Source organism: Myotis myotis, unplaced genomic scaffold (assembly GCF_014108235.1).
Source record: "Myotis myotis isolate mMyoMyo1 unplaced genomic scaffold, mMyoMyo1.p scaffold_m19_p_28, whole genome shotgun sequence".
Classification (NCBI taxonomy): Eukaryota; Metazoa; Chordata; class Mammalia; order Chiroptera; family Vespertilionidae; genus Myotis; species Myotis myotis.
In genome coordinates, this window is record NW_023416333.1 from 545,508 (window position 1) to 572,696 (window position 27,189).

The 27,189-nt window shown below is 44.1% G+C and overlaps 2 protein-coding genes across 3 annotated transcripts in view; both read right to left on the reverse strand.

Moving 5' to 3' along the window:
* LOC118649193 (zinc finger protein 345-like) overlaps nucleotides 1-27,189 on the reverse strand; it is a 110,469-nt gene that overhangs the window by 25,436 nt on the left and 57,844 nt on the right. The gene's annotated exons all lie outside the window — the stretch shown is intronic.
* On the reverse strand, nucleotides 256-26,517 carry LOC118649170 (zinc finger protein 708-like). Of its 2 annotated transcripts, XM_036295980.1 has the most exons (6): nucleotides 26,354-26,517; nucleotides 20,106-20,275; nucleotides 13,747-13,873; nucleotides 6,845-6,918; nucleotides 4,862-5,054; nucleotides 256-1,522 (listed from the first exon to the last, which is right to left on the reverse strand). In XM_036295980.1, exons 2-6 carry the CDS (start codon nucleotides 20,118-20,120, stop codon nucleotides 1,512-1,514), a joined length of 420 nt encoding a protein of 139 aa, XP_036151873.1. In that variant the 5' UTR covers nucleotides 20,121-20,275; nucleotides 26,354-26,517; the 3' UTR covers nucleotides 256-1,511. The 2 variants fall into 2 exon arrangements, with proteins under 2 accessions (XP_036151873.1, XP_036151872.1); XM_036295979.1 differs by lacking the exon at nucleotides 256-1,522 and having other exon boundaries at nucleotides 2,559-5,054.

A 27,189-nucleotide genomic window follows, 5' to 3' on the forward strand; every position in this document is an offset into this window, starting at 1 on the left:
TGTGCCCGCAACCCAGGTACATGCCCTTGACCGGAATCGAACCTGGGACCCTTCAGTCCGCAGGCCGACGCTCTATCCACTGAGCCAAACCGGTTCCGGCGAGGAGATTCTTTTTTTTTTTTTTAAATATATTTTATTGATTTTTCACAGAGAGGAAGGGAGAGAGACAGAGAGCTAGAAATATCGATGAGAGAGAAACATCGATCAGCTGCCTCCTGCACATCCCCCACTGGGGATGTGCCCGCAACCCAGGTACATGCCCTTGACCGGAATCGAACCCGGGACCCTTCAGTCCGCAGGCCGACGCTCTATCCACTGAGCCAAACCGGTTTCGGCCCGGCGAGGAGATTCTTATATGTATGAATACACCATGGGAATGTCAGGAAGTAGAACAGAAGAGTATCCAATATCTAGTTTTTTTAATCATTGTGTGATCCTTTGGGATGGCCCATGTAAAAGAACTGATATTTACCAGCTTGTACAAATTTACAACAGTACACTGGAGAAGGAATAAATGTGGGGCTTTCATTTCAATTTCTGCTATCCTGCTGTGCCTGGAATTTACAGTCACAGCTTGGAAAACATTGCGGGGACAACTTATGCCTATGAACATAACTGTGGTCATGCTGTCAATATATATAACAACTTTGATGCAAAATAAAATTTTTCAACCACAAATCTGCCATGTTCTCTGGGATTCCTCTTGAAAGAATGACCAATATCCAGCTACATTTAAGTAATTGACAATAAAATCTGTCTAACACGGGCTGAACCCATCCCCAAAAATAAGTTAATGAGGTAACAATAAGAATTTTTTTTTCTTCCTTTATTGATTTCAGAGAGGAAGAGGGAGAGAAACATCAATGATGAGAGAATCATTGATTGGCGGCCTTCTGCACACCCCCCACTGGGGATCGAGCCCACAATCCAGGCATGTGTCCATGGCAGGAATTAAACCTGGGACCATACAGCCCACAGGCTGACGTTCTATTCACTGAGCCAAACCAGCTACATTACACTGAGAAATTCTTAAGGACACCAATGAAAATCAGAAGAAAAATCATTCCAGTTATAAAGTACACAGAAGCTAATTTATTATAATCCAAAAATTAATATTCATATTCAAAATCTAGAATCCAGCATGAAAACATAAATGGTGGTCCTCCTACTTCATGAATATAAAGCAAAATACTTCCCAATTCTGATGTCAGTTATTGCATTAGTAAAATTCTAAAAGTACAGAACAGAAGTTATAGGGGCCAGAAGGGCTGATGTGGGAGAGAAGAGGTTTAGATGACATTGTTATAGCACTGCAGAAAAGAGTATCAGATGAGTAGAAAAATGAGGGAAAAAACACATAACACAGAGAGGAATATGAAATAGAAAATGAAATGAATGAAGTTAATTTTCTGTGTTTACCCAGGAGTGCAGCTCGGAAACAGGTGTCCGCTCTCAAATGCAGAGTTCATGGCAATTCTGCATCCTGGGTATGAAACATCTCCTATCTTGTACTACAACATCACTGGTATAGGATTTGAGAGAGAAGAAGGGAGAGGGAGATAGATAGAAACAGCATTGATAACAAAGAATCATCAATCAGCTGCACTTGCACGAACCCTACAAGGTATCTAGCCCACAAACAGGGCATGAGCCTTGATTGGGAAATGAGAACTGACTTCCCAGTTCATGGGTCGACGCTCTACCAAGGAGAAACACAGTGTGGGCAATCCCACTGTTTATCAAAGTCACACAAAATACATTTATAGGTGTTCCCTCCAGTACGAGCTCTCTTGTGTTGAGCAAGACAATGGTAATTTAAAGTTGTGCCTCAGTCTTCACAGTTGTAACGATTTCCTTCACAATGAATTCTATGATGCTAAGTAAGACTCCATTGACTAGAAAAGGATTAACATCACTCCTCACATTTGCAAGGTTTTTCTCCAGTATAAACTCTCTGATATACAGGAAGGAATACACACAGACTAAAGGTTTCCTCACATTTTCTTTTCTTTTTTTAAAAATGTATTTTTATTGTTTTCAGAGGAGAGTGCATGCCACACACTGGAGAGCGAGTCTGCAATCAGGGCATGTGCCCTGACCAGGAATTGCCCCCTAACCTTGCAGTTCATAGGTCAAAGCTAAACAACCGAGGAATGCCAGCCAATGCTTTCTCACATTTTGTACAGTGTAAGGTTTCCACCAGTATAAAATCTCTGATGTTGAGTAAATTTTGAGCTGTGGGTAAAGGCTCCAGCTTATTTTCTACATTTGTAAGGTCAATCTCTGTTAGGAAGTGTCTCAAGTACAATAATACCTGAATGACTTTTCAAGGCTTTTTTACATTTTTCATATTCATAAGGCTTCTTTCCAGAGTGAATACTGTAATGTACAGTACGTTCTCACTACTAGCCAAGGACTTATAAAACTCCACACATCTCTAAGACTTCTCTCAACTATGAAATCTATGCGGTCAAGTACAGCAGGACCAGTAAATAAAAGCTTTGTCACACTTTCTACATTTATAAGGCTTCACTTCAGTATCATCTCTCTGCTGTGCAGTTTTTTCCCTCTTCAAAATAAATTTTGAAGAACTGCCAATGGATTTGCCACATTCTCTGCATTTATAAGACTTCTCTCCGGTGTGAACTCTGATAAGGTATGATGTTACATTGCAGGTTTTGCCACATTCTCTACATATATAAGGGTTCTCTCCATTGTGAAGTCTCTGATATGTAAGGTCTGATGCTCCACTCAAGATTTTGCCATTCTCTACAATATTCCTCTCCGGTATGAATTCTCTGATGAGAAGTAAGGTCTGAGGACTCTGTAAAGGCTTTGCCACATTCATTACACTTATAAAGTTTCTCTTCAGTATGAACTCTCTGATGAATACTAAGGGTTGAGGGCTGGCTAAAGACTTCACCACAGTCTCTATATTTATAAGGTTTTTCTCCAGTATGAACTCTCTGATGCGTAGTAAGGTGTGAGGACCATCTAAAAGCTTTGCCACATTCTACACATTTATGAGGCTTCTCTCCAGTATGAAGTCTCTGATGCCTAGTAAGGTATGAGTACAGTGTAAAGGCTTTGCCACATTCTCCACATATGTAAGGCTTCTCTTCCGTATGAACTCTTTGATGCCTAGTCAGATATAAGGACAGTGTAAAGGTTTTGCCACATTCTCTACATTTATAAGGCTTTTCTCCAGTATGAACTCTCTGATGATTAGAAAGATCTGAGGATCTTCTAAAGGCTTTGCCACATTCTCTACATTTATAAGGTTTTTCTCCAGTATGAACTCTCTGATGTGGAATAAGATCTGCGGACCATCTAAAGGCTTTGCCACATTCTCTACATTTATAAGGTTTCTCTCCGGTATGAACTCTCTGATGCCTAGTAAGGCCCGAGGAGCTGCCAAAGGCTTTGCCACATTCTCTACATTTATAAGGTTTCTCTCCTGTGTGAACTCTTTGATGACAAGTAAAGTGTGAGGACTGGCTAAAGACTTTGCCGCATTCAGTACATTTATAAGGCTTTTCTCCAGTGTCAACTTTCTGATAAGTAAGGTATGATGCTACACTGAAGGTTTTGCCACATTCTCTACATATATAAGGGTTCTCTCCACCGTGAAGTCTCTGATAAGTAAGTTCTGATGCTCCACTGAAGATTTTGCCACATTCCCTACATTTATAAGACTCCTCACCGGTGTGAATTTTCTGATGAGAAGTAAGGTGTGAGGACTGTGTAAAGGCTTTGCCACATTCATTACATTTATAAAGCTTCTCTCCAGTATGAAGTCTCTGATGAATACTAAGGGTTGAGGGCCGGCTAAAGACTTTGCCACATTCTCTACATTTATAAGGTTTTTCTCCAGTATGAACTCTTTGATGCGTAGTAAGGTCTGAGGACCATCTAAAGGCTTTGCCACATCCTCTACATTTATAAGGCTGCACTCCAGTATGAACTCTCTGATGCATAGTAAGGTGTGAGAACCATCTAAAGGCTTTGCCACATTCTCCACATTTATGGGGCTTCTCTCCAGTATGAAGTCTCTGATGCCTACTAAGGTATAAGGACAGTGTAAAGGCTTTGCCACATTCTCCACATATGTAAGGCTTCTCTCCAGTATGAACTCTCTGATGCTTAGTAAGGTATAAGGACAGTGAAAAGGCTTTGCCACATTCTCTACATTTATAAGGCTGTTCTCCAGTATGAACTCTCTGATGCTTAGTAAGATCTGAGGACCATCTAAAGGCTTTGCCACATTCTCTACATTTATAAGGCTTCTCTCCAGTATGAACTCTCTGATGCTTAGTAAGGTCTGAGGAGCTTCCATAGGCTTTGCCACAATCTCTACAGTCATAAGGTTTCTCTCCAGTGTGAATTCTCATATGAATACTAAGGGTTGAGCTCCGGGTAAAGGCTTTGTCACATTCTGAACATTTATAAGACTTTTCTCCTGTATGATTTCTATGATGTTGAGTATGTCTTGAGGACTGACTAAAGCCTTTTGCATTTTCCCCCAGTTTGTGAAAGTTTGCTATAGTATGAATTCTTCCCTTATGTACAATAAGAGAAGAATGACATTTGAAGGCTTTGCCACATGCTTTACATTTGTAAGACTTCCCTCCAATCTGAATTCTCTGATTTAGAGTACAACCTGAAGGCCAATTAGATGTTCTACCAGAATCTTTACATTTATAAGTTTTTTCTCCATTATGGATTTTTTCCATTTTATTTAGATTGAATATTTGACTGGAGATTCTACCACAAGGATTCCATTTCTCAGCCTCCTCCCCGATATGAATATTCTCTTGTTCAGTGTAATTTGAAAACTGCTGAAAAGACTGGACATATTTACTGCCTTTGTATGTCTTCTCCACAATAGGAATAACTTGATGTGTAGTGTGACTGGACATTTGGTCAATGACTTTTCCACTTTTATAATGGTCCTCTGGAAGCTCGCTTCTCCACTGATTATTAAAGTATGACTCTTGCTTAAAGTTTTTCCAATGTTCATACCACTGATAACTTTGGTCTCCATTATATGTACTCTGGAGATAATGGGAGACAGAAAGGCCTTTAGTGATAGTTATAAATTCATTAATCATGTACACTTGTTCCATAAGAACCATTTTATAATACTCATTAAAACAAGAGGGTTGTATAGAAAATGCTTTCCTCATTTATTAAAATTATACACAAAAAATACAAAACATTAATTTTCAGAGGAAGAATAAATCCTTGTTTAAAAGACTGCCAAACTGCCTAGAAAGCATGGCTCATTGGTTGAGCTTTGATGTATGAATAAGATGGTTGTGGTTCCATTCGGGGTCAGGCACAAGCCCTGGGTTTGGATTCGGTCCCCAGTGTGAGGAAAGCAGGAGGCAGCCAAGAAATAATTGACTCTCATTATTGATGTTTGCCTTTCTCACTTTCTCTACATTCCTATCTAAAATCAATTAAAATATATTTTTTAATAAAAATAAAATAAGGGGGGGTAAGAAATCAATCAAAGGACTTATATGCATGCATATAAGCATAACCAAGGAACACAAGACACTGGGGGGGCGGGGTAAGGGCATGTGCGGGGGGGGGGGGGGGGGGCCTGTTAAGGGAGCCCGGGGAAGGTCAATGGGGGAAAAAAAGAGACCTATGTACTACTATTTGTAAAACTTTAAACAAGAAAATAAAATTTAGGGAGGGAGGAGGAGGTCTGTCAGTTGCCTGTGGGAGAAGGGGGCGGAGTTTTGGCATGGAGTGGCCAATAGTGGGGGTGGCTGCATGGGTCGCCATGGGGACGGGGCTATTCCTGAGGAGGCTGTGATGAGTTGACAGGTGCGTGACAGTGGGAGCTGCTCTCGGCACAAGCATGTAGGGCAAAGGCAAGAGTAACAGCAGCGCCATCCCGTCTGACATCCAGGCCCAGGAGAATTCTAACTAATGCATTGAAGATTGACTATATTATATTGTTTAACTAATTCAGAAAGAACTGAAGGAGGTGACAGTATGAAATGAGAACCGAAATATAATTTGAAATGAGTAACTCCATTATTAATATTTTTATATAATGGGGTACAAGAAATGTTTCATTGAAAAAAAATGCTACTCCTTTCAATAAAACTTTAAAAACAAGAAAAGAAAATTTAAAAATAAATAAATGAATAAATGTTATAATAGTAAAAATAAATAAATGAAATCTCTAGCTGGATTGGCTCAGTGGATAGAGCATTTCCCTGAGGACTGAATGGTCCCAGGTTCAATTCCAATCAAGGGCACATGCTCAGGTTGCAGGTTTAATCCTTGGGGGGGCAAGCAGGAGGCAGCCAATCAATGATTTTCTCTTATCATTGATGTTTCTCTCTCTCTCTTTCTCTCTCTCACTACCTGTATGAATTTAATAAAAATATATTTAAAAGTAATAATAAATTTAAGATTTCCAAATTGAGTACATTTAAATTTTAGAGGCACATTATAAATCTCTACATTTTAGAAATGATTCCATGAAAATATAATCCCACCCTACATTTTAAACAACTCAAAGGACTATTTACACTAAAGACTATGTGAATTCCTAGTTTTTCAAGATTTCCTTTCCAAGTTGTTTTCAACCTTCATGTGCAGAAACACACTAATCTGCCAATGTAACTAACTTTAATACTGAAGGTTTCCCAAATGCATACTACTCTTAACCTCTACTCTATAGGTAACCTCAATTTTATTATGAAAATAGTTCCACATTAGGTTTGTTTATATTAATTCTCTCTCTTCTCATCACACTGTTCTGAAATTCCAAAGTTTTCATTAAATATACATTATCAAAGTGACAACTTTTATATCTTACCAGTACTTTTTCAGAGAATAAATCTTGTATTCCGGACTTTGGAATAAAGGCCTGGTCATCTTCAGATGACATAGCTGAAAGAAAACAAAATTTTCAGTTTTGACAACCAGGTGAATGCACTTTGAAGTTACCACCAATATAGGCCAAGTGACATTTTTGAGTACTCCAAGAGCCAGTGAAGGATTCAATGAAAGCTCAAGATAAGTACAATGAGGAAAACTCACATCAAGGAGGGACAAAGAGTTGCTTACATTTGCCAATGATACCTGCTCAAACCCTCTGGCACACAATGGCAACATTATAAAAACACTCCCAATTCCCAGTTTTTTCGATGGAGAGAGATGAGGGAGGTACATGGTCAATGGTCTACCTGTTTTGAAGCATCTTGAACAACAAGTGTCTGTTGTGCATGACAGAGTGTGAACAGAATGGCAATACACAGTAAGTGACCTGTAGAGGCTGCTACAAAGAAACAATGAGAAATTGTTCGAGCACCACAAAGACTGAGGTACTAAAGATGTATATCAACTCTGAGAAGAAAACAGAGAACATTACCAACTGGGAAATTAAACAGACAACTGAAGCAAGAATAGAGATACAGTGGGGCCTTGACTTACGAGTTTAATTCGTTCCATGACGGAGCTTGTAACTCAAATTACTCATATGTCAAATCACTAAAGTGAAGGAGACACGTGATGCTGGGCTAATGTTTTGGTGTTCACTGTGACGTTTGCTGTGCCAACTAGCGGTGGGGTATCTGAAGCTGGCTTGTAACCCGAATTTTAGCTCACGACTCAAAGCAAAAAATCGGCCGAGAGAGACGGCTCGTATCTCGAAAAACTCCTTAGGACACTCGCAAGTCAAGGTCCCACTGTACTGAAAAGAGTGTTGACCGAAAGCAGAATTTGTCCAACAGATGGTTATTATTTATTTCTTCTTAGAAAAAGCATGTTCAAAAGCCTGCTACTTTACAGTTCAGGAATCTCAACAAAAGATATCATGTCATGAAAAAAAAAAGTGTACCATCAGGAAAACAAAATAAATATATTCAAACTGGCACTACATTAATAAAAATATATTAATTACCTCAAAAAGAATGGGAAATATCTTAATATTTATTTATTTATCTTAATGCCGGAAAGAAGAAAAAAAAGACAACTATTTAATACCACCAAAATATTATATCAAAATAAAAATACAATGAGAAAATATTTTACAAACATTACACCGAAAGGAGAAATTGAAATACACAATACCTAAATTAAAAAATACAGTAGATGCCCTAACCAGTTTGGCTCAGTATATAGAGCGTTGGCCTGCTGACTGAAGGGTCCCAGGTTCGATTCCGGTCAAGGGCATGTACCTGGGTTGCGGGCACATCCCTAGCAGGGAGTGTGCAGGAGGCAGCTGATCGATGTTTCTCTCTCATCGATGTTTCTAACTCTCTATCCCTTTCCCTTCCTCTCTGTAAAAAATCATTAAAATATATTTAAAAAAATAAAATAAATACAGTAGGATCATAAATGAAAGATGTGATCAACTCAAAACATCAAAGAATTTGCCTACAAGTGGTGGCTCAGTGGTAGAGTTTCAACCTATGAATTAGGAAGTCACAGTGTGGCTCCACTTCAGGGCACAGGCCTGGGTTAAAGGCTCAATCCCCGAATGTACAGGAGGCAGCCGATCGATGATTTTCTCCCTTCACTGATGTTTCTATTTCTCTCTCCTTCTCCTTTCCTCTCTGAAATCAATACAGATACATTTAAAATTTAGTAATGAAATAATAAAAAAATTTGTACATAAAGCATTAAAATTTTGATTCAGAGAAGTCTACAAATATGTGGAAATGTGAAGAGAATTTAAGGAACTCCTAAGACACTAACAAATCGACCATCAAGGCAACCCCATAGAGACAGAACAGTGAAAAGGAGTAGGTAGCTTATATAAAGTGACATATAAATGCAAGTAGCTCACTGACTTCTAAGTAGAATAAATATAAACATGAGAACAGAGAAAAAACAATGAAAATATCATGAGTCCCAGAATACTTTCTCAAAACATATAAAAAAATAATTCCTCATGGAAAAGACAGCTCCTTTAAGATCATTAAGGGGTTTCTAAGCAGAAAACTATTGGGAGGGAAAGGGCACGAATAAAACAAGGAACTGATAAATGAACAAAAACCATACAAAAAGAATATTGACAGAATAGATGATAAACAATAGCAAGGAAAAAACTTTTCCAGCTCCAAAACCTTTTTATTATTAGACTGGCCCTATAAACAATCCATAACAAATATATTTCTGGGGGTAATTTCAAAATTCTACACAACACTAACATATGAACAAATAAAGATGCCTTTTATGTGGAAAAATATACAGAAATGTAAAAATTTGTGGTGTTATATTAAAGAAACACATATCACTTTGATTTCTCTTGTGTAACTTCAGAAAATAAAAAGAAATTGTCTGACCTGAGTGTCTCAGTAGTTAAGCGTCTATCTGTGAATCAGGAGGTCACAGTTTGATCCCCAGTCAGGGCACATGCCTGTGTTTTGGGCTCATTCCCCAGGGTGGGGTGTGCAGGAGGTGGCCAATCAATGATTCTCTCTCATCATGGATATTTCTTTCTCTTTTCCCATCTCATTCTTCTCCACATGATATATAAAAAATGTATTTATAAAAAATAAATAAAATCTTAAATCTCTTCTATAAGACAAACAACATCAAAGATAATGTGAAGCCGAGGCCGGTTTGGCTCAGTGGATGGAGCGTCGGCCTGCGGACTGAAGGGTCCCAGGTTCGATTCCGGTCAAGGGCATGTGCCTGGGTTGTGGGCATATCCCCAGGGGGTGTGCAGGAGGCAGCTGATCGATGTTTCTCTCTCATCGATGTTTCTAACTCTCTATCTCTCTCCCTTCCTCTCTGTAAGAAATCAATAAAATATATTAAAAAAAAAAAAAAAAAGATAATGTGAAATCAACTTATGTGGGTACATGGGTAGAAATGGCAATCAGCAGGGATTTGTATGCAATTGACACCATGAGTTTAAGGTACATTGTTATAACCTTAAGATATTTTAAGTAGTTCCCATGCTCTCAACAAAAAATAGAAAATAAACAAAATCTCTGCTAATAGGTGACAGAATTCTGTATTGCAAATCACAAATTCCACATTTCTAAAAATATATACACACTAGTGGCCGAGTGCACGAAATTCATGCACTTGGGGGGGAGTTACCTCAGCCCAGCCTGCACCCTCTCTAATCAGGGACTCCTTGGGGGATGTCTGATCCATAAATGGCAGTCGGACATTCCTCTTGTAATCTGGGACCACTGGCATCTAACCGCTCACCTGCCTGCCTGCATGATCACCCCTAACTACCTCTGCCTGCCTGCCTGATCGCCCCTAACTGCCCTCCCCTGCCAGCCTGATCTTGCCCCCAATTACCCTCCCCTGCCAGCCTGATCTTGCCCCCAACTACCCTCCCATGCTGGCCTGATCTCCCCTAACTGCCTCTGCCTTGGTCTCCACCACCAGGGCTTTGTCCAGAAGGAAGTAGACGTCTGGAAGATGGATGGTCAACCTGGACTAATTAGCATATTACCCTTTTACTAGAATAGATACCTATACCCTGGCTGCTTTGGCTCAGTGCATAGAGTGTCTCCTGCAGACTGAAGGGTCCTGGGTTTGATTGCAGTCAAGGGCACATGCCTGGGTTGCGGGCTTGATCCCCAGTGGGGGGCGTGCAGGACGCAACCAACCAATGATTCTCTCTCGTCATTAATGTTTCTCTCTCTCTCTCCCTCTCCCTTCCCCTCTGAAATAAAAATATATTTTAAAAGAAGAATAGATATCTATAAATATCTATTCTAATAAAAGGGTAATATGCTAATTAGACCAGACATCTTCTGGATGTCCTTCTGGACAAAGCCACGGTGGCAGGGGCGGAGGCACAGGCGGTAAGGGTGAAAAGGCTGGCAGGGGAGAGCAGTTAAGGGCGATCAGGCCAGCAGGGGAGGGCAGTTAGGGGCGATCAGGTTGGCAGGGTGCAGTTAGGTGCATCAGGCTGGCAGGCAGAGTGGTTAGGGGATATCAGGCAAGCAGGCAGGCAAGCAGTAAAGAGCCAGCGGTCCCAGATTGTGAAAGGTACCCCGGACTGAAGAGGGTGCAAGGTGCAGACCGGGCTCAGGGACCACCCCCCCATGCACGAATTTCGTGCGCTGGGCCTCTAGTATATAATTAATTTCTCAAAACATGATATATAAAACCAATCAATGAAGTTAGCTGTGTCCCTGTAGAGGAACAGAATAACAAATTAAATATGCATTTACATGATTACCAGCATAATGGAAAATAAAATATTAACAGTTTACTTCTTAAGAAGGTGCATGACTTGTAGGCTGTAAAGTATAAAATACTAATGGCTGCTCTCTGCAGTATCAGTGATTAGAGCATGGGGCCACCCAGCAAATGGCTGCAGATCAATCTCAACCCCGTTTGGGACATGTGAGGAAGCCAAACAAACGATGTCTCCCTCTCACATTGATATTTTATTCTCTCTCTCTGTTTCTACCCCTTCCTCCCTTTCACGCTACCTAAAACTCAATGGGAAAAAACCCCATAGGGTGAGGATTAACAAAAAAAAACATATACACAGACATTGATGGCTGTAATCAAATGACAGAACAGTATGTTGGAAAACACATTCCATGACCCAACTTTGCAATGCTAACAATATCAGCTGTCATTAGTACCCAAAGTGACCTAAACATTCAAAGCAATCCCTATCAAAGTCCCAGTGACACTTTTGGTGGAAATAGAAAAGCTCTTTCTAAAATTAATATGAATGTCACAGGACTCCATGTAACCAAGTCAATCATGAAAAGAATGTATGAAATTAAAGGCTTTAGGCTTCTTGATTTTAAAACATACTTCAAAGCTTCTGTTATCAAAAACTATAATACAGCCTAGCCAGTTTGGCTCAGTGGATAGAGCGCCGACCTGTGACCTGAAAGGTCCCAGGTTTGATTCCTGTCAAGGGCACATGCCCGGGTTTTTGGCTTAATTACCAGTAGGGGACATGTAGAAGGCAGCATATCAATAATTCTCTCCCTTGGTTGATGTTTCTACCTCTTCCCTACTCTCTGATATCAATAATTAAAAAAAAAATTATAAGCCAAGAAATAAAAAACCTGCAATACAGACATTATGAGAAATAATAAAGCAAGGCAGAATAAAAGGCCTACATAGAAATTCTCCTGAATAGGGACTAAAGATCTTCAACACGGGTGCCTATACCACCAGATAAAAGGATATTCTGCCGAAACCGGTTTGGCTCAGTGGATAGAGCATTGGCCTGCGGACTGAAAGGTCCCGGGTTCGATTCCAGTCAAGGGCATGTACCTGGGTTGCGGGCACATCCCCAGTGGGAGATGTGCAGGAGGCAGCTGATCGATATTTCTCTTTCATCGATGTTTCCAATGAATGCATAAATAAGTGGGGAAATAAATGTATCTCTCTCTCTCTTCCGCCCCGCCCTCTCTCCCCACTGCTATCTTTCTCGAAAATCAATAAAATTAAGTATAAAGTAGTGCTGGCTGTAATTAAATAAGAACACATGCAATGACCTTAAATTGGAATGCTAACAGTATAAGCTGTCACGAGTACCCAAGGTTGACATAAACATTCAAAGCAAGCACTATCCATGTCCCAATGACACTTTTCACAAAATTAGCAAACCTCATCCTAAAATTGATATGAAATGACACAGGACACCAAGGAAGCAAAACATGGGAAAGACAGTATAAGCTTAAAGGCAATGTACTTTGTGATTTAAAAAATATTTCAAAACTGGTGTTATCCAAAAGTATCATCTCCACATTAAGACACGGGTAAATAAAGGAGCACGGTAGGCCCTGGCCAGTGAGGCTCAGGGTTAGAGCATCATCCTGTGCACTTAAGGATTGTGGGTTCAATTCCCCTTAAAGGGCACATACCTTAGTTGCAAATTCTCACCCCACCTGTGTTGAGGCGTGAGCAGCAGGGGGCAGTCAAAGTGTCTCTCTCACACTGATGTTACCCTCACTCTCCACCCTCCTTCCTCCCACCATTCCACTCTCTGAAAAGCAATGGAAAAAATGTGCTCATGTGAGGATTAAGAACTACAAAAAAGAAGCACTGTAGAATAAAATCCTACTTACAACTTCTCACGAATGAGGTAAAATAATCTTCTACAAGGGTGCCTATACCACAAAAAAAGTACAGCATATTTTCACATATACGAATAGTGTTGAGATACTTAGATGTGTACAGGTAAAACAATGAGTGAAGCCCTGACTGGTTTGGCTCAGTGGATAGAGCGTCGGCCTGCAGACTGAAGGGTCCCAGGTTCAATTCCAGTCAGGGGCATGCACCTTGGTTGTGGGCTCATCCTCAGTAGGGGGTGTGCAGGAGGCAGCTGATCGATGCTTCTCTCTCATTGACGTTTCTAACTCTCTATTTCTCTCCCTTCCTTTCTGTAAAAAGTCAATAAACATATATTTTTTTAAAATCCTTAAAAAAAAAATAAATAAAAAATATATTTTTATTGTTTCAGAGAGGAAGGGAGAGGGAGAGAAAGAAACATCAATGATGAGAAACACTGATAGGATATCTCCTGCACACCCCCAAATGGGGAGTGAGCCAGTAACCCTGGCATTGGCCCTTGACCAGAATCAAACCTGGGACCTTTCAGTCTGCAGACCAGTGCTCTCTCCACTCAGCCAAACCAGCTAGGGCCCAATTTGTTCCTTGAGAGCAAGCATCTAACACAGAAAGCAGAAGCCCCTTGGAGATGTTAAAATAATAAAGGAAACAAAGCGCTTCAGGTGGAGCAGGAACTCGGGAAGGAGTCATCCTCACCCAGGGAGGCCAGGTTGCTGTAGTTCTCCGACATCACCTCCAGGTACAATTTCTGCTGTAATGGGTCCAGGCATTCCCACTCCTCCTGAGAGAAATCTATGGCCACATCCCTGAAGGTCAACGGTTCCTGAAAGAAAAGACACATTACCAAGAGGTCACCAGAAAAGTTTATAATGACACCCAAGATGAAAACAGTGTCAGGAGAAGAGGTTTGGACCTAGGGGAGTATCCTGAATCATCAATAATATCACTTTTCCCTACTAACATTCTCTGATGCAGTTTCGAACACTGACAAATGAGGATGACACATGTCCACAAATCCACGGTACAGGTTTTACTTTACAGGAAAATAAACTTTAAAGTTAAAGGCATAGCCCTAGCCAGTTTCGCTCAGTGGATACAGTGTCCGACTATGCACTGAGGAGTCGAAGGTTCAATTCCGGCCAAGGGCACATGCCTGGGTTGGGGGCTTCTTCCCCAGTATGGGATGTGCTGAAGGGAGCTGACCAATGAGTCCCTCTCATCAATGATGTTTCTCTCTCTCTCTCTCTCTCCCTTATTCCAAAAAAATCAATACAAATATATTTTAAAAAGGTAAAAAAATAAAGGGATGGACACAGGCATATGGATTTCTGAGTACTGTGTTTGCATCGTTCAGGATCAGTAGTGTATATTTTTCAGCTGGAAATGGCACGCTGGCTTGGAAGTACATGAACTTCTTTCGCAAGTGTGAAGCAGACCACAACTAAATGAACTTTTGTAAAGACACAGATTCTGATCCAGGTTCTGAGATGGGGCCTGTGTTTCCACGTGTCACGAGCTCACTTTTTACTTGTGATGCCAATGTTTCCGCATCATGTGCCATACTTGTGAATACACAGAAAAAGAAAACACAAAAAAATTTCATATAGAACTTTGAACTAAAAGGATTAATGAAATTCAGTTCTAATGGAATAGGACACATAGGAACTACAATACTAGTTGGAAATTTACTCTGAGTAATCTTAGAACAAGAATATTCTGCCTGGTCCAGCTGGTGTTGCACAGTGGTTGAGTGCTGCCCCATGCACCAAGAGTTCACTGGTTTGATTCCCGGTCTGAGCACACAACCAGTTTGTGGGCTCAATTCCCAGTGTGGGGTGTACAGGAGGCAGCCAATCAATGATTCTCTCTCATCATTGATATTTCTATCTCTACCTCTCCATCTCTGAAATAAAAACATACTTAAGAAAAAAAGAAAAAATAGCTGAATAATGTTACCAATTTAGGCACAGAGACACACATTTTACAACTATGAAATCAAGATGGTTTAGTGATCCTGTAAATCTCTCATGAATCTATTTGTGTATGATCCCCTTTGTGTTTTATAAACACAGTAAGGAGAAAAACATAAGGATACAAAACAAGGTAGACCCATTGTTTCCTTTTTGTGGTTGTAAATCCTCATGTGGATTTAAATTGAGTTATTGAGTTTTCAAGAGTGGAAGGCAGGCCCTAACCCACGGGTGGGCAAACTTTTTGACTCGAGGGCCACAATGGGTTCTTAAACTGGACCGGAGGGCTGGAACAAAAGCATGGATGGAGTGTTTGTGTGAACTAATATAAATTCAAAGTAAACATCATTACATAAAAGGGTACGGTCTTTTTTTTTTAGTTTTATTCATTTCAAACGGGCCAGATCTGGCCCGCGGGCTGTAGTTTGCCCACAGCTGCCCTAACCGGTTTGGCTCAGTTGATAGAGCATCGGCCTGCAGACTCAAGAGTCCCAGGTTCAATTCCGGAACAGGGCATGTGCCTTGGTTGCGGGAACATCCCCAGTAGGGGGCGAGCAGGAGGCAGCTGATCGATGTTTCTCGCTCATCGATGTTTATAACTCTTTATCCCTCTCCCTTCCTCTCTGTAAAAGATCAATAAAAATATATTTTTTAAAAAAACAAAAAACAGTGGAAGGCAGGGAGGTTAGAGGGACAACAAGGACACAGAGAGAGAGATAGAAACATCAATGTGAAAGTGACAGAGAGACACATGGATTGGCTGCCTACCACAGGTTCCCAGCAACTACTTGCCCTGATCCAGCAATCGAACCCTCCACCACTGATCCACACCAGCCCAGGGGAACTAATGTTTCTTATCAGTACAATTCTTTCAAAATTTTTATGTATCATTAGTGGAGAGCTATTTCGCAAAATTTACTAGTAATGAAATTAAACATATGTTAATAATGTCATTCTTGGAAACTTCCTAGAAAATACAAAAAGTGACCATATAGGGTATATCCATGATGGGAGTATAGAATATAATGAAAATGTAAAGAATCAAGGCCTGATTGTTTACAGCTCCTATGAAAAAGACAATGATCTGTCGAAAATAAAAGTAAGTCCTTCATTTTCCAAAGCAAACGCAGAGAGACATTTCCAGATGTGAAGTGATGGTCTTTGCACAACTTTCATCCAATCCCTACTACACCCTTCTTCCTGAGAAATGGAGACTATTAACTCTACAGCGAGAGGAGTACCTCTGCCATGTGAACATCATGTGGACTGAACAATGGACATCAGGTGACTGAGGCACACGGAAGGTCACGTCACCACTGCTGTGACATTACTGCCAAAAATATATCCATAAAGAATTATTTGGAAATGATCACAAATAAACATTACATTTTGCAAGTGTCAATCCATGTGTACCTCTCATGTTCTGTAAGCTAATGGAATATTTACCTATCAAGTCTTTCATACTAATCTAGTGAGCAACTCTCTTCTATTTACTATTTACTCATCTTTCAGAACTTTCTGAGCTATTTTGAGCAGTAAAATGTGCATTTTCTCACCCCTGATCAAGAGCTGATGCTGTAGCCTCTTGAATCTAAAACTTACATTTCCCTTCTTCAAGACACAAGAGCCTCTGACCCCATCCCAATGGGATGTTAGGCATGGCTGCCTTCCCAGGTTGATTTGTCACAAAAGGGATGTTCTTAGTACTTGAAAGTCATTAATTAAAGGTGGGAATGGCCGAAACCGGTTTGGCTCAGTGGATGGAGCGTCGGCCTGCGGACTGAGGGGTCCCAGGTTCGATTCCGGTCAGGGGCATGTGCCTGGGTTGCGGGCATATCCCCAGTGGGAGATGTGCGGGAGGCAGCTGATCGATGTTTCTCTCTCATCGATGTTTCTAGCTCTCTGTCTCTCTCCCTTCCTCTCTGTAAAAATCAATAAAATATATTAAAAAAAAAAAAAAAAAGGTGGGAATGCTTCCTGACCTTGGAGAGGCTGCATAAAATGAATGCAAAGAGCCCTGGCCAGTTTGGCTCAGAGGATAGAGCGTTGGCCTGCAGACTGAAGGGTCCCAGGTTCGATTCCGATCAAGGACATATACTTGGGTTGCAGGCTCAATTCCCAGTGAGGGACTTGCAAGTGGCAGCCAATAAATGATTCTCTCTCATCATTGATGTTTCTATTTCTCTGTACTTTTCCTTTCCTCTTTGAAATCAATTAAAAAAATATATTAAAAAAAAATGAATGCAGAGAAGGCTCTGAAATAAAGGAGAGAAGTACAGCACAGCCAGGGTGGCTTTGAGGTAAAGCGTAGATCTATGAACCAGGAGGGCAGGTTTCCATTCCTGGTCAGGGCACACTTCAGGTTTCAGACTCGATCCCCAGTGGGCATTGTGCAAGAGTCAGCTGATCAATGATTCTCTCTGCTCATTGATGTTTCTACCTCTCTCTCCTTCTCCCTCCCATTCCTAAATCAATAAAAACATATATTAAAAAATAGACAGGGCCCTACCTGGTTTGGCTCAATGGATAGAGCGTCAGACTGCAGACTGAGGGGTCCCGGGTTTGATTCCAGTCAGGGGCACATACCTGCGTTTTGGACTCGATCCCCAGTTCGGGGTGTGCAGGAGACAGCCGACCGATGATTCTCTCTCATCATTGATATTTCTATCTCTCTCTCCCTCTCCCTTCCTCTCTAAAATCAATAAAATATACTTAAAAACAAAAAAAAAGAGAGAGGGAAATTAGAAACTACTGACACTGACTATAATTAGAAAAAAGGAAAGAAATAAGGAAAGAAAAACAACCTGGAAAGGCAAGAACATCAGAAGTAGAGAAATATGGAGGAGAGGAAGGAGCCCCAGAGACAAGAAGGGGAGTTGAGAGGGAGACGGGTCCTGGTGAACAGAAGTGAGGGCAACAAAGGGGGAGGCACTTCAGACAGAGAGACTGGTTCAAGGAGAAGAACTGAGGGAAGATAGCGGCATAAGTAAACACCGGAGTTAGCTGCCTCGAACAACCACTTCAAAAATACAACTAAAAGATGGAACGGACATCGCACAGAACCACAGGAAGACTGGCTGAGGGGAAATTCTTCAAGTAGAAGGAAAGAGAACAGCATACGCGACTCAGAGGAGGCGCAGTGCGGAAAATACAAAGGTGCGGAGGTACGCGAGGAGCGGGCTGGTAGCTGAGGGCTCGGTTGTCGTTTTCAATCGGGAGGGAGTCTCAGATTCTGAGCTCCAGTTCTGAGCGAGTCTCTAGGGACCCAGACTCAAACAGGAGAAGCGGGACTGTCTAGCATCGGTCGGAACACGAGGGCAGCTTTCTCTCCGAGGTTTGCAGCGGTTGCTGGGACTCTGAGAGGCAGAGTCTCTGGGGACGGGACTGAGAGCAGCCATAACTGCTCCCTCCACCCGCTCTGTTGATCCCGTGCGACCCGCCCTGCCCAAGCCCTGCGCAGAGCCATTTGCCAGATAGCCTCAGGCAAAGGCTAGATTAGCACCTCCCTAGAGGACAGAAGTTTTCCCACTGCCGACACAGCTGATTCTCACAGTCAGTTGGCCTGGAGGTCAAATCCCCCTAGTATTAACTACAACAATCAAGGCTTAACTACAACAAGACTGTGCACAAAGACCACTAGAGGGTGCACCAAGAAAGCATAAAAAATGCGGAGACAAAGAAACAGGACAAAACTGTCAATGGAGGATATTGAGTTCAGAACCACACTTTTAAGGTCTCTCAAGAACTGTCTAGAAGCCGCTGATAAACTTAATGAGATCCTCAAGAAATCTAATGAGACCCTCGATGTTATGATAAAGAACCAACTAGAAATTAAGCATACACAGATTGAAATAACGAATATTATACAGACTCCCGACAGCAGACCAGAGGAGCGCAAGAATCAAGGCAAAGATCTGAAATGCGAAGAAGCAAAAAACACCCAACCAGAAAAGCAAAATGAAAAAAGAATCCGAAAATACGAAGATAGTGTAAGGAGCCTCTGGGACAGCTTCAAGCGTACCAACATCAGAATTATAGGGGTGCCAGAAGATGAGAGAGAGCAAGATATTGAAAACCTATTTGAAGAAATAATGACAGAAAACTTCCCCTACCTGGTGAAAGAAATAGACTTACAAGTCCAGGAAGTGCAGAGAACCCCAAACAATAGGAATCCAAAGAGGACCACACCAAGACACATCATAATCAAAATGCCAAGAACAAAAGACAAAGAGAGAATCTTAAAAGCAGCAAGAGAAAGACAGTCAGTTACCTACAAGGGAGTACCCATACGACTGTCAGCTGATTTCTCAACAGAAACTTTGCAGGCCAGAAGGGAGAGGCAAGAAATATTCAAAGTGATGAATGCCAAGAACCTACAACCAAGATTACTTTATCCAGCAAAGCTATCATTCAGAATTAAAGGTCAGATAAAGAGCTTCACAGATAAGGAAAAGCTAAAGGAGTTCATCACCACCAAACCAGTATTGTATGAAATGCTGAAAGGTATCCTTTAAGAAGAGGAAGAAGAAGAAAAAGGTAAAGGTACTAATTATGAACAACAAATATGCATCTATCAACAAGTGAATCTAAGAATCAAGTGAATAAGTAATCTGATGAACAGAATGAACTGGTTATTATAATATAATCAGGGACATAGAAAGGGAATGGACTCACTATTCTTGGGGGGGAAAGGGGTGTGGGAGATGCGGGAAGAGACTGGACAAAAATTGTGAACCTATGGATGAGGACAGTGGGGGGGGTAAGGGCAGAGGGTGGGTTGGGAACTGGGTGGAGGGGAGCTATGGGGGGAAAAAAAGAGGAACAAATGTAATAATCTGAACAATAAAGATTTAATAAAAAAAAAAAAAAAAAAAGAACTGAGGGACTGAGTGCAGGGACAGAAAGAGGGTTTTGGGATGACGGTGCAGAGGGAGAAGCAGCACTGTGTCAGCCAGCTGTGGGTAACAAGACAGATTATAACAGGGGAAGGAGAGAGGACACAGGTGTGGGGAGGGAAAGAGAACTATATCAACAGATATTGGAGAAAAAGCAAACATAGCCTATGACATAGGACATATCTTTTACCTGAGAAGCAGCCATTTGGTCCTGATCGTGGTCCTGGTCCTGGTCCTGGTCTTGATCGGGGTCGGGATGTTTCCTCAGGTGACACTATGTTGAGGAGTCACAGAATGGGCTTTCAAAGGCGTCCCCACAGCCTGTTAATCAGCTCACCTCACACTCACAGTCAGAAGGACCTGGAAAGGGGGAAAAGGTCACCCCCTCCTGTCCTTTGTAACAGGAGAGAGTCAGGAACAGTGAACTCCTACATAGAGACCAAACCGTGAGATGTTTCATTCTATCTTCATGTGTTTGTCTTTCAAAAGATTTCCACAAACTCCTATAACAATGAGAGCATGTTCTGCTCTGCTGAACCCCAAACACAACAAAACACCTTTCGTTCCCTTGAAAAAGCATGCCCGGGGACCTATGATATAGCATCTTTAACTAGTTCCCTCCTGGGGCCTGCGCGGCTCCCCCACAGCTGTTTTCAGTAGCGCTGGGTACCAGATATCAGAACCAGCACACCTGAGACCTCTGGGTAGAGAGGGGAGGATTGAAGCAGGAACTTGTACACATGCAGGTTTGCCAGGCAGATTTCCTTCCTCTTGTCCTAGGGAATTACAGAGAATAGATCTTTATGCTAAAGGCTTTGGGGAAAGTTAGCTATTGAAATATGTTCATCAAATAGATGGGCTCTGTGGGAATCAAGTTCCAGTTCAATCCAGTCCATCCTTCAATAGTTTCAGAGAATGAACAAGGACTTAGGGCAATAGCTCCTTTGTGGCTCATAGACACTAAGTCCACAAATCACAAAAAGGGAAGGAAAGAGGAGCTAAACATTAGACCAATTCACAGAACAAGACTCTGACTGTTAAGATCATCGACATCCTTACTAAGTGAACACTGAGATCACCCCAAATTACTGATGAAGTATCAATGGAAGTTTCCACATATGATAAACAGTAGAAAGGATGCAGGGCTCAGAATCTGAACTACACACAATATACTTCAAACCAAAAACAATTAGGTTGTTTCTCTTTAATGTAATGACTTCTAGGTTTATAGCTTTAAAAAGGGAGAGTCTGCCTTATATTAACAAAAGAATGATAAGAGCTGCTTGTGAGATGTCACCAATGGTAATTTCAGAAGTTAACGACTATTTACATGAATTAAATATCAGAGATACAAAATGCAAATCCATGGGAGAGAAAAAAGATCCAGTGCTTCTAATATTCCTTCATAAAACATCAGACTCAGTCATCCCTACAATAAAAAAACATAAAGAAACCTCATGAATATTCACAGCAGTTTCTGTAACTGAGAATAATAAAGACAAGTTAAGCAAGTAATAAAAAAATACCTCAAATAATGTTAACATTTTATGTAGAGTCAGACACACCTATGAGAACTATCCTAATAATAGACAAGCATGGTAATTGACCGTGCCTTTGCTATGCCTCCCATGGGCTAATCAGCGTGATATGCAAATTAACTGCCAACAAAGATGGCGGCTGATTTGTATACTGCAGGCAGGGCGGGACAGTGCCATCCCACCTGCCCTGCCGCCATCCGGGCCTGCTATCTGCGACCCGGGGCGGCGGGCATCCCGTATGCTACCCAACCCAGGGCGACCAGGTGGTGCAGCAGCGATCAGCCAGCCTGCCCAGGCGTCCCGTGTGTGACCTGACCTGGGGAGGCCTGGTGGGGCAGCAGCGATCAGCCACCCTGCCCAGGCATCCCGTGTGCGACCCGACCCAGGGCGGGACATCGTGGCTCCTCTGTCACCCCAGCTTCCTCATCACAGCTCCCTTGGGGGCCTAAGCCTTTAGTCAGACATCCCCGAGGGCTCCCTGGCTGCCAGAAGGATGTCTGACTGGAAGCTTAGGACTGATCCCCTGGAGAGTGGGCCTAAGTCGACAGGTGGACATCCCCGAAAGGGTCCTGGAATGCGAATGGGCGCAGGCCGGGCTGAGGGAACCCCCCACAACGAGTGCACAAATTTTTGTGCACCAGGCCTCTAGTCTACAATAAAAGAGTAATATGCAAATCGACCCAAGGAACAAACAGCAGAACGAACATCTGGATGACCGTGCTATGAAACGCACGGGCGCTGGCCAGCCAAGGCAGGTGAGATGTGATTGCTTGGGGGCCCAGCTATCACCCCATGATCACCCTGCAGAGGGAGGCCCAGGCCACCTATTGGCAGGCTGTGGACCGTGGACGGGGCCTCCCTCTGCAGGGGCAGGGGCATCATGGAGCCCTGGTCAGGTGGCCAGGGTCTACCTCTTTAGGGCAATTGATCTTGGGGCTCCTGGACTGTAAGAGGGCATAGGCCAGGCTGAGAAACACCTCTCTCCCACCTCGGTGCAAGAATTTCATGCACTGGGACTCTAGAGTATACTATTAAAAGAGAGAAAACAGAACTGTCATGTCAATGAAATCAAGATTATTTTGTGATTGCATAAATTTCATGAATCTATTTGTGAACGATACCCTTTGAGTATCATCTACACTAATAAAAGACAAAGGTGCTAATTGACTGTACTTTTGCTATGCCCAAGCCATGTCCACCAGCCAATCAGAGCGACGACATGCAAATTAACCCAACCAAGATGGCGGCCAGCAGCCACGGAGCTGGAGCAAGCAGGAGGCTTGGTTGCCCCGGCAATAGCGGAAGCCAAGCTTCCTGCCTGCCCTGGCCGGCTGTGGTCTCCGAAAAAGGCAACAAAGTTTCAATTATAGAAGCTAAAGAAATCCCAGATACCTGCTTCCAGCCAGCCCCCACTGGGAGCTTGGGTGGCTGGGGGCTGTGGCCAACCTACAAACAGCCATCAGCCCCTCACATAGGCTGGCCAGGCACCCCAGGGGGGACCCCCACCCTGAATGGGCTGTGACCAACCTGCAAACAGCCATCAGCCCCTCACCCAGGCTGGCCAGGCACCCCAGCGGGGACCCCCACCCTGAAGGGGCTGTGGCCAGCCTGCAAACAGCCATCAGCCACTCACCCAGGTTGGCCAGGCACCCCAGGGGAACCCCCTCCCTGAAGGGGGTGTGGCCAGCCTGAAAATGGCCCTCAGGCCCTCACCCAGTCTGGCCAGGCACCCCAGTGGGGACCCCCACCCTGAATGGGCTGTGACCAACCTGCAAACAGCCCTCTGCCCCTCACCCAGGCTGGCCAGGCACCGCAACAGGACCCCCACCCTGATCCGGGACACCCTTCAGGGCAAACTAGCCTGCCCCCACCCATGCACCAGGCCTCTATCCTATATAATAAAAGGGCAATATGGAAATTGACCTTAACAGCAGAGCGACTGGGAATCACTGGTAGCTATGACACACTGACCACCAGGGGGCAGGCGCTCAATTCAGGAGCTGCCCCCCCTGGTGGTCAGTGTGCTCCCAAAAGGGGAGCTCTGCTCAGCCACAAGCCAGGCTGACAGCTGCCAGTACAGTGGTGGTACAGCAGCACTGAGAATGTCCGACTGTAGCTAGGACTGTTCCCCGATGGAAAGTGGACATCCCCCGAGAGCTCCCGGGCTGCCAGAGGGATGTCTGTCAGTTTAGGCCCAATCCCCCTGGGGAGCGGGCCTAAGCCAGCAGGTGGTCGTTCCCCGAGGGGTCCCAGACTGGGAGAGGGCACAGGCCGGGCTGAGGGACCCTCCCAAGTGCAGAAATTTGTGTACCAGGCCTCTAGCAAACACAATAAGGAAAGGAATTCACATAATGATGGAAAACAAATTAGACCTACAGTTTCTTAGACACTCATTTATTGGAAAATTTCTGTATATCATTAGTGGAGAACTATAATCATAGAAAATTAACTGAATTGAAGATATATTCATGATTCTTGTAAACGTTCCAGAATATTCAAAAAGTGATCATGTAAAGTATGTCCCTGACATGAGTATGGAATATAATGAATATTTACAGAAATAAGACCTGATTGGATAAAGCTCCTATGTCAAAAGCCAATGATCTGTAGGAAAGAAAAGTAGGATGTCTATTTTCCAAAGCAAATAGAAACTAAGTAGTAGGGCATTTCCAGATAACATGTGATGGCCTTTGCACAATGTCTCAACAAATCCCTACTAAACCCTTCTTACTGAGAAAGAGAGACTATCAACTCTACAGTGAGGGGAGCACCTCTGCCCCATGACCATCACATGGATTGAGACAATGGGTATCAGGTGACAGAGGCACAGCATAGGACAGGTCATCACTGCTGACATTCCTGGCAAAAATACATAAATAAATAGTGGAAACCGGTTTGGCTCAGTGGATAGAGTGTCGGCCTGCGGACAAAAAGGTTGCAGGTTCGATTCCGGTCAAGAGCATGTACCTTGGTTGCGGGCACATTCCCAGTGGGAGATGTGCAGGAGGCAGCTGATCGATGTTTCTCTCTCATCGATGTTTCTCACTCTCTATCCCTCTCCCTTCCTCTCTGTGAAAAATCAATGGAATATATATTTAAAAAAAAAAAAGAAATAGAGAAATAAATCACCAGATGTTAGAGGAAAAGCAAACATAGCCTGTGACCCAACACACCTTTTACCTGAGAAGCAGCCATTTGGTCCTGGACCTGATGGGGGTCTGGAATGTTTTCTTAGGTGACAATATGTTGAGGAGTCACAGAATGTGCCATTTAGAGAAGTCAGCACAGCCTGTTAATCAGCTCACCTCACACTCACAGGCAGAGGTCCTGGAAATGAGGAAAAGGTCACCCCCTCCTGTTCTTGGTCAGAGGAGAGAAAATCAGGAACACAGAGCTCCCTCATGGAGACCACACTGTGAATTTTCAAGTGTGTGTCTTCATGTGTCTTTCCTCCCAAAGACTTCCACGAACTTCTACAAAAATGAGAACATGAGCTGTCTTGACCCCCCAAACCAAACAGAGCACCCCCTTACCTCCCCTAAACAAAGCTTGCTCCCCACTCTCACAAAGGCGTCCTGCCAATCCCTGTCCTCACCTTCCATCACCTAGATTACCTCAGTAACCAATGATGCCCCACCCAGAGCAGCTGTCCAACACTATAGGGAAAAGCATACCTGAGGGCATTTCTATTTTTAAAAAATATATTTTATTGATTTTTTACAGAGAGAAAGGGAGAGGGATAGAGAGTTAGAAACATTGATGAGAGAATCATCAATCAGCTCCCTCTTGCACACCCCCCATTGGGGATGTGCCCCCAACCAAGATACATACCCTGGAGGAAAATTGAACCTGGGACCCTTCAGTCCGCAGGTGAAAGGCTCTATCCAGGGAGCCAAATGGGCTAGGGCCTGAGGGCACTCCTTAAAATGCTCCCGGAGGGATCTTAGAAAACCAAGAGGATTTATCTCAGGATATTTTTTAAATAATAAATTAAGTATTAAAGATAGAAAAAGTAAATCCATGAAAACAGACACACACACACCCAAAACCACAAAGGTAGGGCTTCTAATATTCCTTCAAAAAGCATCAGATGGTGACAGACACATGTTACTTCCTTGTTGCCATCCCAGGAAATGACAAGGGATTCATGAAAAACAGACAAGTCTCTCCTCTCTGAGTGAATGAGGTTTCCAATGTCTCTGTCTCAAGTGCCTCCTCCTGTGCGGCCCCCACTTCTGCTCCCCAGGACCCGCTCCCTCTCAGCCCCCCTTCCTCTCTCTGGGCTCCCCCTCCTCCCTGTGTCTCCACTTCCTTCCTCCTCAGGCCACTTTCCCCAGTGACCCCCTCACTCCTACCATCGCCGTCCAGTCCCCCTCACACCCCCTATGGGCCCCTCTCTGTGGAGCCCTCGCTGCCCTTCCTCCCGCCCACGTGTCTGTCTCTCACTCGCTCTCCTGACCCCCCAGCCTGGGCCCCCGCCCCCCGCAGTCACCGCGCCCACAAAGCCCCTCCCTGCGGGCAGGTCGCCTCTTCAGGGGACACCGCGTCCTTCCCCTGAGCGCCCCCCCCCCCCATGGACACTGTGCTCCCAGGGCAGGCAGACCCCTTATTAAATGGGGGTGGGCCTAGGAGGGGGGTGCAGACTCCCAGGCCGGGAGCCATCCGGGCTCTTTGGGCGGAAAGCGCCGGGCGGGGGGAGGGGCGCAAAGGGCGGGGACCCCCTCACCCAGACTCTCAGCCCCGCGGGGAGGACCGGCGGCCCGGGAACGGTTTTCAGCGGGAAAACCGCGCGGCAGGCGGTGGCCACAGCCACAGGCGGAGAGACCCCGGGCCGGGGCCTCCGTTTCCTCCCAAAGGAACGTGGCGCCCGCACCGCGCAGCCTCCCGGGACCGGACTCACCGCTGAGAGGGTCCGGGGCGGGGACCCCAACAAGGACTTCAGCGCCGGCAGCGCCCTCAGCCTTCCCTGCGGGGAGGGGGACGGGGAGCGTCAGCTTTAAAGACAAACACCCTCCTCAGCGGGAACCGCCACCTTCCCCTCCACAGCCGCTTCCGTCTGCAAGGAACTGCGCATGCGCCTCCCTGCGGGTGGGCGGGGCCAGAGCCTGAGCTGAGCGGCTCCGCGATGGGGGCGGGGCCGAGCCCGGCGGCCAGGCCTGTGCAGGGACAGAGGGAGGGAGGGCGGGGCAGGAGCGAGGGGGCAGCCCCGGGTCCCCGCACCTCCTCCCACAGGGACAGCCCTTCCTGGGGGAGTTTCCCACGTCATTGTCAGGGCTTTTCGCTGGGGACGCGGCTGCGAAAGGATTCCCACGGGAGAGAAGAGACAGGAGCAGAGAGAGGGCGTTTATTTTACTTCTTTAAAGGGAGGAAAGGGCCAGGTGCCCTCTGATGGCACAAGGCACCCCAGATAGAGGGGCTGTTCCTTTATTAGGGTGCTAGCGAGTAAATGGCAGCTGTGGCAAAAGCATCAAGAGGGAGGAGGAACCCTGAATTCACACAAAAGTTTCCCAGATCCCAGAGGCTGTGCTGAGAGCTACTGGCTGGTCTGCCCTTCAGCTGCAGGTGTCCCAGGGAGGGGTCTTTCCCAGGATCTTCACAAGCCGGGAGCACATTCTTACAGTGAAGTTACAGGGAATTCAAAAGGCGGGCAAATTGGGTTGGAAACCAGAACGTTCTGCCTCTGATTCGCCTGGATCCTTAAACCCTCAGTGAGGAGGGGGGAGGGGAAGGGCAGCC

Coding starts and splice junctions, on each gene's coding strand:
- LOC118649170 (XM_036295979.1), bottom strand. Junction 6,919..13,746: donor CAGCAACCTGGCCTCCCTGG/GTGAGGATGACT, acceptor GTTTTCTTTCAG/CTATGTCATCTGAAGATGAC. Junction 5,055..6,844: donor TATTCTCTGAAAAAGTACTG/GTAAGATATAAA, acceptor CATTATCTCCAG/AGTACATATAATGGAGACCA.